Source organism: Macaca nemestrina, chromosome 18, assembly GCF_043159975.1.
Source record: "Macaca nemestrina isolate mMacNem1 chromosome 18, mMacNem.hap1, whole genome shotgun sequence".
NCBI classification, from domain to species: Eukaryota; Metazoa; Chordata; class Mammalia; order Primates; family Cercopithecidae; genus Macaca; species Macaca nemestrina.
The window spans coordinates 65,449,178-65,467,258 of record NC_092142.1 but is presented as its reverse complement, the minus strand read 5'-3'; the positions used below and the strand labels follow the sequence as shown (position 1 = coordinate 65,467,258).

Sequence of the window (18,081 nt, the reverse complement as noted above, 5' to 3'; positions counted from 1 at the left end):
CTTCTTCAAGGAAGCAAGGAGGCCACACAAAGAAATGATCATAAGGCCTCGTAATTCCTTCACCTGTGATACATTATTTGATCCTCACAGCAACCCTCAGAGACAGAGCACTGGCTGAAGTCACTCCCTCTATCCCCTTGCCCACTCCAAAGTCACACTTCAGCAAAGGATGGACAATGGTTTCATTTCACAGGCTAGAGATCATTGGGCAGTGTCTGCATGTGTTCCGGGCTCAGTGGGAAAAACTGCTACAATTGATTAGTGATGTCTGCTCTGGACATGGAAGTGGTGAATTTTGCAGTGTGTGCCATTATTTGCCCTCCTTGCCCTCAAGTCCTTTCTTCTACTGGTAGCTAGGTCTTTGCAGAAATAACTGTCACAATAAGCAGAGCAAAAAACAGCAACATCTGGTCTGAACTCCAAATTCATCTCTAGAGTCCCTATCTCTCTCTATTTCCCCCTGTCCCTCAATACAGACTTCTGTAGGGAGAAAGTGGCTAAAAGGACGAGACTTTCAAATTTCTTGAGCATCTTCTCAGTGCCAGGCACCAAGCTAGACTCTCCATGTAGCATGTCAATTTTGAGCACGAAACCAAAAGGGTGCTATTGTTATTTCTATTTTATAGATGAGCGAATTGAGGTTTTTAGAAATTAGGCTGCTTGCTCCCGCTGATAATAAGCAGGGCCAGGTTTTGCACTGGAACCCACACACTGTATATCACACCATCTCTAAGGGAGACCCAAGCCCACCCAGAGGCCCTGCCTGGCTGCAATTCCTGCCAGCCTGCAGGCAGCCACCATGAGCCCAGCAGAGACAAGCCCCACTTGACTTCTCTGTGGATGATCAGATGCTACCTTCCACCCTTCTTCTTCCTGCTTTGCTACAGACTCAGTCTCTTCTGGGGCTCCCAAACCCCTCCTTCCTCAGATCTGTTCCCAAAGGCCAGAGGGAGGCGGGCTGCCCCATCTCTCAGGGAGCTCCACGGAACTGCCATCAGCCGGTGGCAGAAAGAGGTTGTGAAGCATCTGTTCTTGGAGCCTGCATCCTGGGGGAGTCCTGGGCCACCTTTTCCAGCTGGGGCCTGATGGAGAAGGCTCCTCCACCTCCAGCCTTCCTGAAGAGCCAGGCTTGTTCTCCTACTCACTCAGTGCTTGAGGCAGGTCCTCTGAAGGCTGGGAAATGGCTCACAGGCCTGGCATTTGCAGGCAGAGAAACTGACCTCCCTCTTGCAGCCACTTGGCCAAAACCCCTCTGGGCTGCCCTGGATCAGGGTTTGCCTGCCTCCCCCTTTCTTGTTTTTGTCTCCTCCCTCTGCCTTGGTCTTCTCATCTGCCAAATTGAAAGAGGGGATTAATAAGAGTTGCTGGCACTATCTCTGTGAGGGGCAGGGATGAGCTGAAATGCCTGAAAGTAAGATGGTATTGAGGGGTGGGGAAGTTGGGGTGTGAGCAATACCTAGGAGGGGTCACCCCAGCCTGGCCGATTAATACCCGCCCGACTCCTGAGGGGCTGATGGACAAGCCTGCTCCCCCAGGGCCTGCAGCCATGGAAGCTGGCAGGCCCGGGTTACAGGTGGGCTGGCGCCACTCGCCTTGCCACGCTGCACTCCGAGGGCATAGCTGTTCACTCTCTCCAGACTCATGTGCACTGACTCCTGGGGGCAGGGTCTTGCTTGGGAAACGTCTGGGCTTGTTTTACCTTCTGCAGACTTTTCTGGCTACTCTTCTAAGCTGGCAGGGAGGAGGGGTGGAGAAGTCCAAATGGGAACAGGCTAGGGCTCCTGCTCTAACTTTTCCATTTTGTGGGGGCTTCAGTATCTTCACATGAACCTGGCAAGCTCATTTTTGGGGCTAAGGAAGTTAAAGCAATTCTCTATGTTTCTAAATGCACAACAGCTCCAGATCTGGAATGAAGAGTTAAAAACAGGGGTGTGTGTCCATGTGAGTGCCCTCCTGGGATTTCCGGGTTTCCTTCCTGAGTGTTCCTATGTCTGTTTTGGGGGGTCCGGAGTACTCGGGGTTCAGCATCCCTCCCATAACCCGTGTGAGGGCCTCTGGTCTGCGAGCCATGGAGGCTGCTCACAAAGCATCTGCTTCATCTCGACTCATTTGCTTGTTCGGTTGCTCAATAAACACTGAGCACCTCCTATGTGCCAGGCACTGAGCACGGTGCTGTGGGTGAACCGGGAATCCAGCAGGCATGGCCCCTGCTTCCTGGACATTCACCGTCCACTGGAGGCACAAACAAGTGAACAAGCAGAAGAGACTTAATGAATGAGCAATTTCTAGATTAGGTCTGAAGAGGGGGCTGAGATGGGGTCAGGTCAGAATGATAATGTGTTGAGTCAATTCAGAACCCCAAGGGTGTCCTTGGGCAGCTGGCAGTGATGGATGTATGATAGGAGGGGAACTGAGGTTCATTTCCAGATTTCTGACTTGAGCGCCCCAAACCAATACAGCAAAATCAAGCAAAGCTGGCCTACAGGGGAAGACAAAGAGTTCAGTTTGGGTCAGTTTGAATCTCAGGTTAGGGGTGGGGGCTGCCCAAGGCAGACAGACAGCAGGAGGAAGAAGGAATCAAAAGCCCAGGAAGAAACTAGGGTGGGAAAGACTGTTGGAAGCTACTGGCCTAGAGGCTGCAGCTGAAAGCAGAGTGAGGATGAGAAGATCTGGGGCATGCACAGCGAGAAGGGCGGGGGCTGCACTGCGGCCCTGGGGGCCCAGCATCCCAGGGCAGGTGCAGGGAGAATCCCCGCTCCTCTACCACCGCCAAAGGAGACCACCAATGGAAGGTCAGATGGTCCGAGCGGCTGGCTGGAGGACACGGGGAGGACTCTGAGTCAGGGAACCCAAAGCAGGAGAAGTCATCACAAACAGAAGCACCCAACAGGGGCCGGGCTCTGTGGCTCATGCCTGTAACCCCAGAGTTTTGGGAGGCCAAGGCAGGCGGATCACCTGAGGTCAGGAGTTCGAGATGAACCTGGTCAAATGGTGAAACCCTATCTCTATTAAAAACACAAAAAATTAGCCAGGTGTGGTGATGGGTGCCTGTAGTCCCAGCTACTCGGGAGGCTGAGTCAGGAGAATCGCTTGAATCTTGGAGGCGGAGCCTGCAGTGAGCCGAGATCATGACACTGCACTCCAGCCTGGGTGGCAGAGTGAAACTCTGTCTCAAAATAAATAAATAAATAAATAAATAAATAAATAAATAAATAAGTGAGTGAGTGAGTGAGTGAGTGAGTAAGTAAGTACCCAACAGGGTCAGACGCAGCTGAGAAATGGAAACTATGGAATGGCTTTAACTATACGGAAGTCGATGGGATGTTGGGGTGCAAGTGTACAAGCCAGACTGGAGCCAGACTGAAGCCAACTGTGGGTACTGGAAAGGGACAGCGGGTGCTTCTTGGACAAGTTCAGACTGGACAATGCGAGAAGAATTTGGCAGAGACGATGACAGAGCCTCCATGGAGCCTCGCAGCAGCCCTGAGCTCCTGGAATCCACTGGGCTTGGTGGACCCCTTTGTCTCAGAGATGTGTCTGGGTCAAAGTCAAGGAAGGATCTGGTGGCAGAGTCAGGGTCTTCAGCTTCTCCCTGACCAATGGCCTCTAGCTCCTCCTCCAAGGTGTTTAATTATGTGTTTATTCACGCAACAAACATTTATTGAGTGCTTACTGCATGCTAGGTATTGGGTCTTTGGGGAAGGGGGAAATTCAGAGATGTGCAGGAGCCGCTTCTAAACGGCCTAGAATGTTGGTGACCACACCCTGAAGTCCTCAGGAGGTGGATACGCAGAGGGCTGCCCTGCCGGAATGGCCTCTGTTAGTGAGACGGACCCAGCTTCCAATGGCCTGGGGTTCACCTCAAAAGGTTCTGGAAAGCCCTCCGCACCCAGCATCCCCAGCCTTGACTTTTCCCAGGCTTCTCCATGCCAGGCTGCTCCTGCCTGGTCAGAAGATAGGAGCAAGAATGTGACCATCCCAGCGCTCTGCAGGGCAGGTGTCCCTGGGTTCTGGGGTGCCGTGAATAGCAGCCTCCTCTCCTGGCCTGGGACGTGGGCTTTCCTTTCCTGATCATGCCACAGCCACAGTGACAACAGTAACAACAATGTATTGAGCCTGTACTATCCATTAGAAATAATCTTATCAGCTCTTATTGGAAATAACCTGTACCCTCCTTGGGTACCCACAGCAGCCAGGCCGAGCTCCGCCACCCTCTGGACACCACTCTTTGAACAATGAACCCCGCAGCCAGCTCATCCCCCCTGGCATGCCTGGTGATGATCTCACCCGGGTGGGACATGTCAGCCTCCCCTACCTCCCACTGCAGCTGTTCCTTGATATCCAAATGATTTAACAATCAGGGCTTCGACTTTTTGGAAGACAGGCCCCCTATCCCGTGATCCATGTAATCAATGGCACAGATTGGAGCAGACATTGGCGAGCGGGGGAGGCATTACCCAGAGGAAGCACAGGAGAGCGGAGAGGGTCCCCCTCTGAGGCTGGGGTCCCTGATTTCACAGACTCACAGTCCTGACTTATCAAGGAGAAGGGACAGGGTGGTCATGCATGTTTCCCCAAATTATAGCAAGTGGTGGTGGTTTGGGAGGGCTCAGGGAACATCATGGAAGAAAGCAGGTGGCTGCTATGGGAGAAACGAAAGGGACACTGGGGCAAGGGTGGTGGCATGAGTCGAGCAGGTGGAGACTAGGGGAGAAGTCAAGGGGGCTGCAGTCTTGGACATCAGGGGTACCCCTGACTGAGCCCATCACTTGGACTCATGGGCCTCAGGGAGCCACGAGAAGACTGTTGAGGGGCAAGATCGTCTACCGGCTTCCGCGAATGAGGAACTTCATGGGGGGGATGCTCGGGATGGGTTTCCTTAGGAGAGTAAACCCCAAGAAGTATGTTCTGGGGAACATCAATCCCATGAAACATTCCTTGTGGTTAATGTTTGACAGGAGCAGCAGGTTTTCTCTTACCTATGGGAGCCTCACAACACACATCATCATATTATTAATATTTTTTTTGAGACAGAGTTTTGCTGTGTCACCCAGGCTGGAGTGCAAAGGTGTGATCTCGGCTCACTGCAACCTCCGCCTTCCGGGTTCACGCTTCACGCCATTCTCCTGCCTCAGCTTCCTGAGTAGCTGGGATTACAGACACCCACCACTATGCCCAGCTAATGTTTGTATTTTTAGTAGAGACGGGGTTTCACCATGTTGGTGAGGCTGGTCTCGAACTCCTGACCTCAGGTGATCCATCCGCCTCGGCTTCCCAAAGGGCTGGGATTACAGGCATGAACCACCACGCCGGCCACATATCACCATATTAAAAGCTCAGGAAAGTCCTGCAGGAGCAAAACTTTCTTAACATGACTCCCCCAGCATTTTTCCCACTTACTTGGCCATGGAGTCTTTTATTTGTGTGTGGGTGTGTGTCATCCCATTAACATCCCTCAGAGGAACTCCGATCCACACTTTGGGAAGGGATGATACAGGAGAATGGGCCAAAGTGCAATTTTCAGTTTTCAGGGAGCATCTCGCAGACGTCAGGGGTCTTCCGTGTTGCCCTCTCCCCACCCAGCATGCCACATTAGCCTCTGGTTGGACCCCCGCAGTTCTCTGGCCAAGCATCTCAAGCCGGTCTCGGCAGCTTGACTCCAAGCTCGGCCCTGGACTGGCCCCAAGCGGCGGAAGGATGCAGGGAGGAAACTTACAGGGGCAGGGACGTTTGAAGGACATGTAATCCTTGGAGCAGAACAGCGGAGCCAGCCTGCCCACGGGCACGGCTCTGACTTCTCGCAGGGAAGGCCCCTCCACTCACCTGCAGAGACACAAACAGGCAGGTGTTGGGGTGCCCATGCCACACCCATAGCCCCTGCAGGCTGGGTGCTCACATCTCCTGAGCTGTCAACCTCTGCAGAAGAGGATGGTGACTTTGAGAGCACGTGCCCAGTCTGGGCAAGGGCCTGGGGGACCTCTGGGCTGTAGCATGGGGAGAGGAACACAGGGGTAGGGCAAGTGTGTGTTGGGGTCCCAGTAGCGGGGAGTGGTAGGGAGGAGATATCTCTCTTGGGTGGACCCTTGAGTGGGAATTAGGATCCCAGAGTTCTGTCTCATGATGAAAATGTGAGACCCCACTGCCTCGGACAACTTCAACAGACCACGGCATCATGAGCCACTTGGAACTATCAGGGCTGGGAACACTGAGACCTGGAGAGGGTGAGGGGCTATTTTAAGCTCTCACAGCTGGCTTTGGAAGGGTGTTCATTGACACCTAGCCCAAACCATATTATTATTATTGCCCCAACATAATAGGATGCTCTTTTCATTCTCATTTTACGAACAAGGAAGTTGAGACTCAGAGTGGTTATGCAGCTTGCCCAAGGCCACATAGCTTCTAACTAGGCTGAGACTTGAGTCCAGATCAGTTTGACTCCAGAGCCCACACTGTCAGCAGCACAATTCTTTAGAAGGCACCTGTATATTAAAGTACCGATTCAGAAACAAAGGCCTACAGAATGAAAATGCTTCTCTCCCTCCCTCCCGGCTCCCCAGTATGAACTCGATGAACATGTGGATGTCTAGAGCAGGGAGGGAATGCCAGGTCACTTTGACTCCAATTTGCAATGGAGGAAACATTTTAAAAAGGTAACTCATGGCTGGGTGCAATGGCTCACACCTACAATCCCAGCATTTTGGGAGGCTGTGGTGGGAGGAATGCTTGAGTCCAGGAGGTTAAGGCTGCAGTGGGCCATGTTCACACCACTGCACTCCAGCTTGGGTGACAGAGTGAGACCCTCTCTTAAAAAAAAGGAGCCAGGCATGGTGGCTCACACCTATAATCCCAGCAATTTGGGAGGCCGAGGTGGGCAGATCACGAGGTCAGGAGATGGAGAGCATCCTGGCTAACACAGTGAAACCCCATCTCTACTAAAAAAAAAAAAAAAAAAAAAAAAACCCCAAAAAATTAGCCAGGCATGGTGGCAGGCATCTGTAGTCCCAGCTACCCAGCTACTTGGGAGACTGAGGCAGGAGAATGGCATGAACCCGGGAGGCAGAGCTTGCAGTGAGCCGAGATCGCGCCACTGCACTCCAGCCTGGGCGATGGAGCAAGACTCCATCTCAAAAAAAAAAGGAACCCATTCTCCCATGTTGCTGAAGATCTATAGGAACAGGAGAGAGATAAGGTTCTTATTTCCTGGGAGCGTGGTCACTTGCTTTGCAGAAGCCAAACTGCACCTGTGGGGATTGGTGAGCAGAGGCCATGACTGCCAAGCCCTGTGGGCTTTTGCAGGGCAAAGCTGGCAGCCCCAAAGCCAAAGGGAAAAGAGTTTGGCCCTGCAGGGGTCATGACGGGGTACATATCCCTCATCCCTAAAACAAATTGAGGCTTGCCATCCCTGCTTGGGGGGGCTAAGAAGAATGTGAGGACACCAGGGCTCAGAGAGGCAAAACGCTGCCAAGAAGTGGCAGAGTTGGTATTAGCACTGAAGGATTAGACTTTTGAGCAGAGACTCCATAGGCAGTTCTCTGATTCATGTTAAATAGAAAAACCAGTTATTTTGGTTGGGTACAGTGGCTCACACTTGTAATCCCAGCACTTTGGGAGGCCGAGGTGGGTGGATTATGATGTCAGGAGATTGAGACTATCCTGGCTAACACAGTGAAACCTCATCTCTACTAAAAATACAAAAAATTAGCTGGGCATGGTGGCAGGCACCTGTAGTCCCAGTTACTCGGGAGGCTGAAGCAGGAGAATCGCTTGAACCCGGGAGGTGCAGGTTGCAGTGAGCTGAGATGGGGCCACTGCACTCCAGCCTGGGTGACAGAGTGAGACTCCATCTCAAACAAAACAAAACAAAAAAATAAAAACAAAAACAAAAACAAAAAACAGTTATTTCACTTTGGCTGTATTTCCCTATGAGGAAGGCTTCTGGGCACTGGGGCCTCCAGCTGTGGCTCACATTCACCAAACACCTGTATGTGCCTAATGTCACCAATGGTATTGCAACAGACCTTTGAGGTGGGGGACATCATTTCCATTGTGCAGATGAGAGAACAGGCTTAGGGAAATAACCCATCCAAGGTCACAGAGAAGAGATGGAGGAAGAGCTGTATGCGGAGGGATTCTGTCACCCCCAGTACCTCTCAGTTACTGCCAGGGACACACCCCTAGAGACCGGCTGTCCTGGTGCTGCTTCCTAGACACACTGGGCTGATCATCCTTCTGGGCTGTTCCTCTCCCTGGCATGCCATTCCTTCCACTTGGCAAACTCCTATGTAGCTGTCAATATCCAGATCAAGACACCTCTTCAGTGAGGTCCTCCTTCACTGCTGGAGACAGAATGATCACTCTGGCTGTGTTTCTGTCACACCTGGATGCCCTTCCAGGACAACTCTGGATCTAAATTATTCTAGACCAGTAGCTCCTTGAGGGCGTGGAGGGTAAGTGTGGCCTCTGCAAACTAGCTCAGGGCTGGGAACTGAGGGGAAGTTGAAAAGCGTATGTAAACACTAGAGCAAGCCAACCTCAGCCTGATGCAAATGCACGACTGAGGGGTGGAGGCTGCCTTTCAAAGGTGCTTGGCTTGCTGAAGAGGAGGATCTCTATGCAAAGAACTGAAATGCTTCCCAGGCATTTTGTCACCCTTGGTGACCACGATGCTGACAGTAACCCGGGCTGCCACTCCCCGCCTCCTGCAATGCCATCAGCACTTTAAACACAGGCTCCCGCTGCAACCTCCTAGCACCCCGGGCTTGCATCCATTGATTCATTTCCCAAGCACCTACATGGTGTCCCACAAAACCCTTGGAAAACACATGGAGGGGCTTTTGGGGTCCTAAAATAGGAGCTGGAATTTCAACCTGGCTGCCTGTTTCCTTCTCCCTTCCCCCACTCCAGGATTTCTGCCTGAGGACCCAGAAGAAAACCACTCGCTGGTGGCATCAGACCCTCTGCTAGGCTAGAGCTTTGTCGGGTCATCAAGACAAAGGAGCTGGGTGTGGGGGGTCCAGGTGAGCAAGTGCCCATCCTGGTGTCCCGCATGCATGTGACTGGAGTTGCTGTGAGGAGACAGCCATGAGGGGCACAGATGGGCTGGGACTGTGGTTCCTTTGCTAGGGTCAGGGTCAGGGTTGGGGGCAGGCCCACCCCAGCTGCTGGGCCAAGCATGGTCACCTCTCCTCCTGCCTGCCTCTCTTTGAGCCCAGCATGCGAGGCTCGCTCCTGCCGGTGACTCATCTCCGACTGGATTGTCTGGCTGGGAACTCGAGGGCGGGCGGGTGGCACTCCAGGCTTTGAAGTGGCTGAATGGTGTGTGGCAAGTCCACGTCATTCCCACTCTCCTTCATGTCCCCGCTCCTGGAATATCTCCACTCTGGGCTCTGCTGTGACACTCAGAGTTGGGCAGGGGAGTGTGTGGCTAAGGGGAGAGAGCCTGGGTCTGCTGACGCGCCAGTGTCAGGGGATCCTCGTGGCAGAGGCTCACAGAGCTGGAAGGCTCCAGGAGTGGCCAGCCTTGCACCATGGGCGGCAGACAGAGATGGGCTGTGGGGGCGGGCTGGCCTTGTGAAAGAGGCCACAGGATGGCCGCCTGTTTACACAGTCTCTGCTCAGTTGCTGCCACATGCTGTCTGCTTACTGGATCCTCAAAACAAATCCCCAGTTCACAGATGACAACACTGAGACTCAGAAGAATAAGGGGCCTGATGAGGTGGTGAGCCCCTGTCCCAAGAGGGTTCCTAGGAGGATTTGAAGCAGGAGATCGGCTTGCTCAGCTATTCTCTCTTTAGGAAGGTAGAGGGGGTCCCAGGTGAGGGAAACAGGAGGCGGGGAGGATGGGAGGCTGTGGCCAGAGGTGATGGGGCCTAAACAAAGGCAACGGTGACTGCAGAGGAGGGGCAGAGGCTGCCACTACTGGTTCAAGTGTTTATTGAAAGTCTCAGCTGAGTGCAGTGGCTCACGTCTGTAATCCCAGCACTTTGGGAGGCCAAAGAGGGTGGATTACTTGGGGTTAGGAGTTCGAGACCAGCCTGGCCAACATAGTGAAATCCCGTCTCTACTAAAAATACAAAAAAAATTAGCTGAGTGTGGTGGTGTGTGCCTGTAGTCCCAGCTACTCAGGAAGCTGAGGCAGGAGAATCACTTGAACCCAGGAGGTGGAGTTGCAGTGAGCTGAGATTGCACTACTGTACTCCAGCCTAGGCAACAGAGGGAGACTCCATCTAAAAACAAATATAATAAATAAAATAAAATGAAGAAACAAAGTCCCTGGTGCAGCAGGTGTTAGGTGCTGGGGACAGACAGGTGAGCCACACTTTGACAGTCCCTTTCTGACTTGGACTGGAGATGCAATGGTAAGGGTGGAGTCTGCAAGCTAATGGTACAGGAAAAGCAGAGGCAGTGTGTGCAGGTGGGAATTGCACTGTTAGATGGTTAGATACAGTGGCTGCAGAAAGCCTTGGTGAGAGGGTGACAGGTAAGCAAAGACTGGAGGAAGCAAGCTAAGTGGGCAGATACTTGGGGAGAGAGAATTCTGGGTAGAGGTAGCAGAGAGGGCAAAGGACCCTGGGCGGGAACACCCTTGGTGGGTTTTAGGGACAGACGGATCTGATAGAGAGGTTGAGGAAGAAGGAGGAGTGTAAGGTGATTCCCTGTGTCTGCCTGGGTGACCGGCAGATGGCGGAGATAGGAGAGATGGTGACTCCGGGTCTTGACAGCTCAGACAATCACTGTGTCCCAGGCACTCAGCATGGTGCCTGGCGCATAGGAAGTGCTCCGTGACTGTTTGCTGAGTGAATGCATGATGCCATCTCACAGGGATTTCATGAATCTATGGGTGTGCATGTGATTGTCTAGAGCCAGAAGGAATTCAGAAATCCCAGGGACTTTGGTCAGTTGCACTCATCTTGAAAGGACTGCATCTGCCTCACCAAGGCAGGGGCTCACTCGTGGAGCTGCAGTTGGGGACCCTCAGGCAGCAGGCAACACCTTTCTCCTGTCCCAGGAAGGTCTTCTTATGAGGTGAGACCCAGCTAGTAACTTCCCTAATAGAGAACATGCTTTGGCCAGTGTGGATACCCTCATGTTTGTCACATGATTGAATAAAGGAATCAATGAATTTAGGAGTGGGGGAGAAAAGTAACAAGAGGCCAGTGGCAAAGAGGTGGGCAGAAGGCACTGAGGTTTGCAAATAGGTAACTTGGTCTTGATACTAGAAAAGCGATCCAGGTGTTTGATAGTCTTCAAAGTAAGGAGGCCTTCTTTCTTTCTTTGTTTTTTCAGATAAGGTCTTACTCTGTTGCCCAGGCTGGAGTGCAGTGGTGCGATCTTGGCTCACTGCAACCGCTGCCTCCTGGGTTCAAGCGATTATTGTGCCTCAGCCTCCTGAGTATCTGGGATTACAGGCGTGCACCACCATGTTCTGCTAATTTTTGTATTTTTAGTAGAGACGGGGGTTTTACCATGTTGGTCAGGCTGGTCATGAACTCCCAACCTCAGGTGATCCACCCACCTCGGCCTCCCAAAGTTCTGGGACTACAGGTGTGAGCCACTATGCCCAGCCACAAGGATGCCTCTGTCTCCATGCAACATCTGGCCACATGTGTGCTCTACTAGTGGTGGCCAGGGTATGTCTGGAGATTACTGGGTCTCCATGTTACCTTAATGGACCTCGAGTAGCCCTCTACAGAATCAACTGCCAGCCTCTTCTCCACCATCATGGCCCAAACTTAGAAGGCTTGATTTACTGTCTATCTGCATAAACCAGTTCATCTGCGAGTTGTAAATAGGTCCTGACCAAATGTATAGAGAAGCCTGATTCAGGGCTCAGAAAATACAGAGACACAGACAAGCATTATTTGTAGCAGTGAAGCATGGGAGGAAAGCCAAACAAGGGAGGATAGGCTGAGCAAACCATGGCACACACTTACAATGAAATATTCTATGGCTGTGAAATCATGTTTCTAAAGAAATGCTTGGCTGGGTGCGGTGGCTCACACCTGTAATCCCAGCACTTTGGGAGGCTGAGTCGGGTAGATGACTTGTCAGGAGTTTGAGATCAGCCTGGCCAACATGGTGAAACCTCATCTCTACAAAACATACAGAAATTAGCTGGGCCTGGTGGCGTGAGCCTGTAATCCCAGCTACTCGGGAGACTGAGGCAGGAGAATCGCTTAAACCCAGGAGGCAGAGGTTGCAGTAAGCCGAAATCCACTGCACTCCAGCCTGGGACAGAGTGAAGCTCTGTCTCAAACAAGCAAACAAACAAACAAATTAGTAACATAAAGACTTTCAGTCCAGTCTAAAGATGACTTTCTGGGGGAAAAAAGAAAAAAAAAAAGTAAAAAAGACTTTCAGTATAATGTTAAAGGGGGGAAAATCCCTGTTATTTTTTAAAACACACACACACACACACAACAGGTTGTAGAACTGTGCATATACCATGATCCTTATTTTGTAAAAGAAAAAAAAAACTAGGGAATATATTAATACATAGCAAAAGATTAGAAAGCACAGAACACAGATAGAAAGAACACTAACGTGTTCACAGTCATTGTGCTCTCTGGGCAATGTTGGGATTAAGGAGGATTTTTATGCTTTTTACATTTTTAATAATTTTACAATTTATTTCTTACAATGAACATGTATGACTTTTAATAATCTGAAAAATCACTAAAATGAAGACTCAAAAAAATTTTGTGCTAACAAAATGAAAAGCAATTAAGTGAACAAGTCAGTGATCGTTAATTCATTAGAAATGGTGGGATTTTTGTTTGTTTGTTGTAAAGAGCCAGGGTTGCCTAGGCTGGTCTTGAACTCTTGGGCTCAAGAGATCCTGCCTCAGCCTCTGGAGCAGCTGAGACTACAGGCATGTGCCACCATGCTGGGGTATTCTCAATGAAAAAATTTAAGGCTAATCTAATTGCCTTTGAACATGTCATTTGTTATTTAAAAAAATTTAATTTACTTGTCATTGAACTCACTGATAAACTTTATTATAATATTAGAAAAATAATATCCATTGTTTTTAACCTTTATCAAATTATCCCTGGCACTCGAGCAAGTTCTATTTGCCAAATACTTGAGGGAATGGTTTCTGCTATTAACTTAATGTTTTATTTTCATCAATCTATACACTTGGCAAAAATAATAACAATAATAGACCATATGTTTGTAAAACACTTTTTAATTTTGGAAGGCACAATAAGTGCTGGGCACTAGTCTAGGCTCTGAGGATATTATAGTGAATAAAACAGTCAAAAGTCCTTGTTCTTGCAGGGCTCACGTTATATTGGTATGGGCATACAATAAACAAATGAATAAGATATATAGATGTTGGGGGTAATAAATGCTCTGGAGAAAAATGGAGAGAAGAAGGACAGGTAATGAACAGGGAGCTGCTCTTTTAAATCAGTTTGATTACTGTTCTAACAGGAAAACAAAATATGAAGGTGTCCAAAAATTCTATAGCCTGTGGACAATTAATATACTCTTTTTCAGTTCTCAGACATAAAATGATTGAAGATGTACATGAAAGAATCATTCTAATAACTGATTACATGTCATCTAAATTACAATGTGGTAATTATCAGTTTTACAAACTCGTACAATTAGGATGAATCACAGTGATGTTTTAAGTATTCGATACCTGGCAGAGTTAGATGGTCCTTAAACTTTTTAAGCCTCAGTGTTCTCATCAATAAAATGAGGACAAGTATAGTTCCTAAATCAGAGAGCTGGTTATCAGAATTCAAAGAGAAAACGTGTACGTTTAGGAAACAGCATGTGCGTGACACATGTTCACAATGCGGGCCACTGGCAGAGGTTTACTGGCTATGTGCTGTCTGTATATGATTTCTTCATCCTCACACTATTCTGGGAGGTGTGTAATGTTTATTCCCATTTTCAAGAGGGAACTGAGGCTTTGAAAAATAAGTCACCTGCCCAGAATCACATGCTATAAACCCAGGCGGTCCAGCTCCAAAAAACTGCTCTCAGCTGTGACTCTTGTTTGCGCCTGCTTGCTAAGGGACTGCGGAAGCCCTGCTGGCCTCAGTTGCTCCCTTTAGGAGGCTGACAGCAGATACCCCTCACTCTATCCTCTGAGTACTTCCAGGGCAAGGGTTTCAGGCAATGGTCCTCTGAGGGTGTCTGGCTGATTATTCCTGAAGTCTGACAGTAATGCCTGCATCCCCGTCACGTTCCCCACTGGCTGTGTTCCAAATCCTGAGCGAAGCAGGAGACTCAAGCCTAATTAGTTCTGATTAACTCCTTTGGGAAGATGAGAAGTGAAGATTTTGGAAGAGGCAGTGATGTGACCCCTAGTGGGTGAATGGGGAAGGGGAGGGGGAAGCTACAGAGGAAAAAGAGGAGAGACGGGGGATTCCGTGTAGGAGTCCCCAGGTGGCAGCGCATCCTGCCCGTCTCACCAGGTGTCCCCTGGCGCCATGTGGACATGTTTCCTCATCTGAGATTCCTCCCTCATCCTTGTTCTGGGCAGCTGGGCCACAGGTGGCCAGGGACCAACATGGGTGTGAACTAGACCACCGCTTTCTTCCCAACACTCCTGCCTGCCTAACCACTCCTTGCCACCTCCAGGATCCCAGCATCCTCCCCTATTCCCTGGGCCTATGCCCTACTCTGCTCGGGGTCTAAGGTCCCAGCCACACAGACTGGAGCAAATCCCTTCCTGGGGACACCGCGCTCTGAAGTTTGAACCTCAGATGGAGTCAATCACTGGCTCCATTTCATCCCCGACATCCTTCATTTCTGGTGCCTCACGGCCCAGTCGCCTGGATGAATACATCACAGTCTTTGAGGAATCAAGGCTGGGACCCTCAGACCTCTAGGTTGTCTCCCTGGTGCTTCTTGCTGCCTATCTGAACCGTCACTATTGGTGTGTCCAAGCCACCCGACAGCCTGATGGCTCCTCAGGGAAAGCAATCCTCCACCTGGGAGTGGAGGGAGGTGTGTAAATTCGCTTGTACAGAACTCAAGCAATGGGCGGGTGCCCCTCGCTGGGGCAGCAGGCACCAGCCAACGGCAAGGAGGAAAAGGGTGCACCTTACAGTCAGATGCAGCCTTTTCACCCTGGAGACAGATGGGGGGAAGCAGGGGAGAACTAGACTGGGTGGCAGAGAAACTTGGAGGAGGGAATGTCTGAGAAAGGGTGGGCCCTAAGGAGCAAGTTTTGCTTTGCAATTAAATGTCAACAACTTGGGGAATTCAAAGGCCTCCTTGGAGGGGGCTGGAAGCACCACTTCAGATTCAGAGGCACTCAATCTCAGTATCTACTGGTGCTGGACACCTCATGACACCTGTAGCCCACCACAATTGACCACAGGCTGTGTGCCAGACACCAGGCTACATAGCCCCACCAGCATCATCTCATTTAATGCTCCCAATTCACCTTCCCCATGTTCCAGATGGGGAAACTGAGGCTCAGAGAGGTTCGTGTCTTGTCTAAGGTTGTACAGCCAGGAAGTCAGCCAAGCTCACCTTCTGGCTCCAAAGCCCTTAAACATCCCGCTCACAACAGACTCCTGCTTACTTGCAGATGAGGAAATTGAGGCACAGGGTGGTGAAGTCTCTCTTTCCAGCAGAGCAGTTATGATGTTTGAGGAGTGAGTCCAGAGCGGCATGCTCTCAGCAGGTGCCCATCGGAAATCGTGGCTCAAGACTAAGGATCCCTGAACCCCTGCCTCTCGCACCAGTTACTTGTGCCCTCCCTTTCCCAGCCTGCGCCCCGCCACCCACGCCGGCACCCGCCTGAGATGGAGAAGGCAGCCCCTGGTCCTCACGCTCTCCAGCCTCCAGACCGCGGAACCCGATGGGGAGAGAGGAAGGGCAGCGCGAGTCAGCCGGGGGTGGGGTGGGCCCTGCCCCTGGGGAGCCGCGGCGGTGCCGCTCAGCGCTGCGCAGCCAGCCTGAGCTGTCGCCTCGTACTCAGCCTCGGGGCCCTCTGACAGCGCAAGGGAAAGTCTGCCCCAAAGGGGAAGAAGGTGCGGAGGGCGCGCTCTCTCTCCCACGCTCGGTGCTGAGACAGAGGCACGGAGACGGGGGCATACCCCAGGCGACAAACTTCCTAGCTCAGAGGGGTGGGGGTGGGTTCAAACTCCAAACTCCGCGAAGCCCCAGTCCCTTTCCTCTCCCACTCCGGCCAAGAGTGCGCCCTAGTTTTCCCTTCTCGGTTGGGTTGCTCAGGGGTCCCCAAAACCGAGGGCAAGGAGCTGGGGAGGCTGTCTTGGGTTCCTCACACGGGGTGGATGCTCGTCGGGGACTCGAGTCAGGCAGAAACCCTGGATACCTCCCCTTCCCAGGTCCGAGGGCGCGCTGAGGGTCAGCCTCGGCTCGCGCAGATCCCGGTGGCCAGCCCAGGGTCGAGGGTTCGCGGGAGACCTGGGATCCCATTCCCTTCCGAGCGCGCTGCGGTTCGGTTCCGGACCGCGCATCCGCCCGCCCCGCGCACCCAGGCTCCGCGCGGCGCGCCCCCGGGTGTGTCGCTCGCCGGTATCGCCGCAGAGCTACGGGGAAGGGGGCCAGGACCCCCGCCGCCCCTCCCCCGCGCCGCCCGGCCCCACGCCCCTTACTCGGCTTGGCTGCAGCGCTCCGCTCCGTGCGCCGCAGTGCCGGCTCCAGCTTCGGCTCCAGCTCCGGTTCCCGCTCCGGCTCCGGCTCCCAGTCCGCTTCCCGCTCGGAGGCCACTGCGCTCCGGCTTGGGCTCGGGCGTCGCGGGGGGCGCGCCGCTACGCCTCGGCCTGCTGGGCGCGCAGGGGCGGGGCGGGGCGGGCCAGGCGGGGCCGGGCAAGCCCGGCCGACTCGCCGCCCGCGATCCCCGGCCGAGGCAGCGGCGGCGGCGGCTTCCCAGGCCCCGGCCCTGGCCCTGCCCCTGCCCTGCCGCAGCCCCGCCCGGCCGCCCGTCGTCCCCGCGCCGCCGCCCACGCCACCGTCACCGGCTCTGGCCTCCCTCGGCGGCGGCGCGGCTCCCGGGCCTCAGCACCGCGGCGCCGCGGCCCGGGTCACTCAGAGATGGGGGGACGCGGGTGCGGGGGAGGGCCGAGCCGCGCCCCTCTGCGCACAGCCAGCCCGACACCCACACAGCGGCAGGCGGGGCAGGGTGGCGAGGAGGCCGGGAAATGCGGGAGGCCGGCGCTCCAGCCAGACGTGTGAAGAGGACACACAGGCGTGTGTAGGGAATGACACACGGACGCAAGTAGGGAGCCACAGACACGTGCAGAGAAGGGTAGACAAACGAGGTGTCAGGGAAGACAGCCAGACGGGTTGGATCAAGGCTAGACTGGGCATTTGAGCAGGGGACCCCTGTAGCGGGCAAAGGGCAAAGGGTGGGATGGAGAGGGGGACCCAGCGTGGCTGAGCCGCTGAAAGGGGCAGGCGAACCTGGCAGGGCTTCCTGCTCGCGGTTGCTGGCAGGTAAGTTTTGGGATGCCAGCTAGGCCTGGCCGAAACCTTCCCTCGGAGCCACCAGCAGGCCTGTTTCCTTCACCCCCCTCACCCTCCCTGTGCCCCCGTTCCCCTCTGCCCAAACCTCAGGGCATAGAGCTCAGCCCTGGCAGGTGGAAGCCTGCCCCGAGGGGATGCCTGGCTCAGGCCGGGATTCCAGGCTTCCAGGACCTGCTCTGTCCCCACCCTGCTTTGGGGCCTTGGATGAATCCCAGCCCATATCTCAGACCTCCATGTCCTCATTAGGATATTGCTCCTAGTAATTGCACCCCTACTCTGTTGGGGTGCTCACCAGCATGGAGAAGTTAGTTATTTAACCTCTGCCACTTGCCTGGGAGCGCCAGGAGGGCAGTGTCTGGGTAGGGCTGCAGGGGTCTGCACAGAGTGGGCACTCAGTGAATTTGCTCCAGGAATTGATGAACTGTGTTGTTGATGATACTCTCTGAACCACTACTGTTGATGAGGAAATGGGGCTTAGGAGGCAAGGGGAGTCAAAAGCTGGTTTGTTTCAAAACCCAAAGGTTTGTCACTGGCTGGAAAGTGGTTCTCAAAAATAAAGCATGGTGACAAAGGGCTGAACATGTTGATGCTAAACCTTGGGGAAGCAGTGAAGCCATG

At 52.8% G+C, this 18,081-nt stretch overlaps 1 protein-coding gene across 2 annotated transcripts in view; it reads right to left on the bottom strand.

The window, feature by feature from the left end:
• The window catches only part of LOC105491467 (brain expressed associated with NEDD4 1), a 59,141-nt gene extending 42,406 nt beyond the window's left edge, over positions 1 to 16,735 (bottom strand). Inside the window, exons 1-2 of one of the 2 annotated variants that reach the window (XM_011757963.3) lie at positions 16,593 to 16,687; positions 5,717 to 5,823 (exon numbers count right to left, since the gene is read on the bottom strand). In XM_011757963.3, coding sequence (XP_011756265.2) covers positions 5,717 to 5,741 — 25 coding nt within the window. In that variant the 5' untranslated portion in view covers positions 5,742 to 5,823; positions 16,593 to 16,687. Of the gene's footprint in view, positions 1 to 5,716; positions 5,824 to 16,592 lie in introns of both variants that reach the window. The other variant, XM_071084688.1, reaches the window with a different exon arrangement.
• Between the last annotated feature and the right edge of the window lie 1,346 nt (positions 16,736 to 18,081).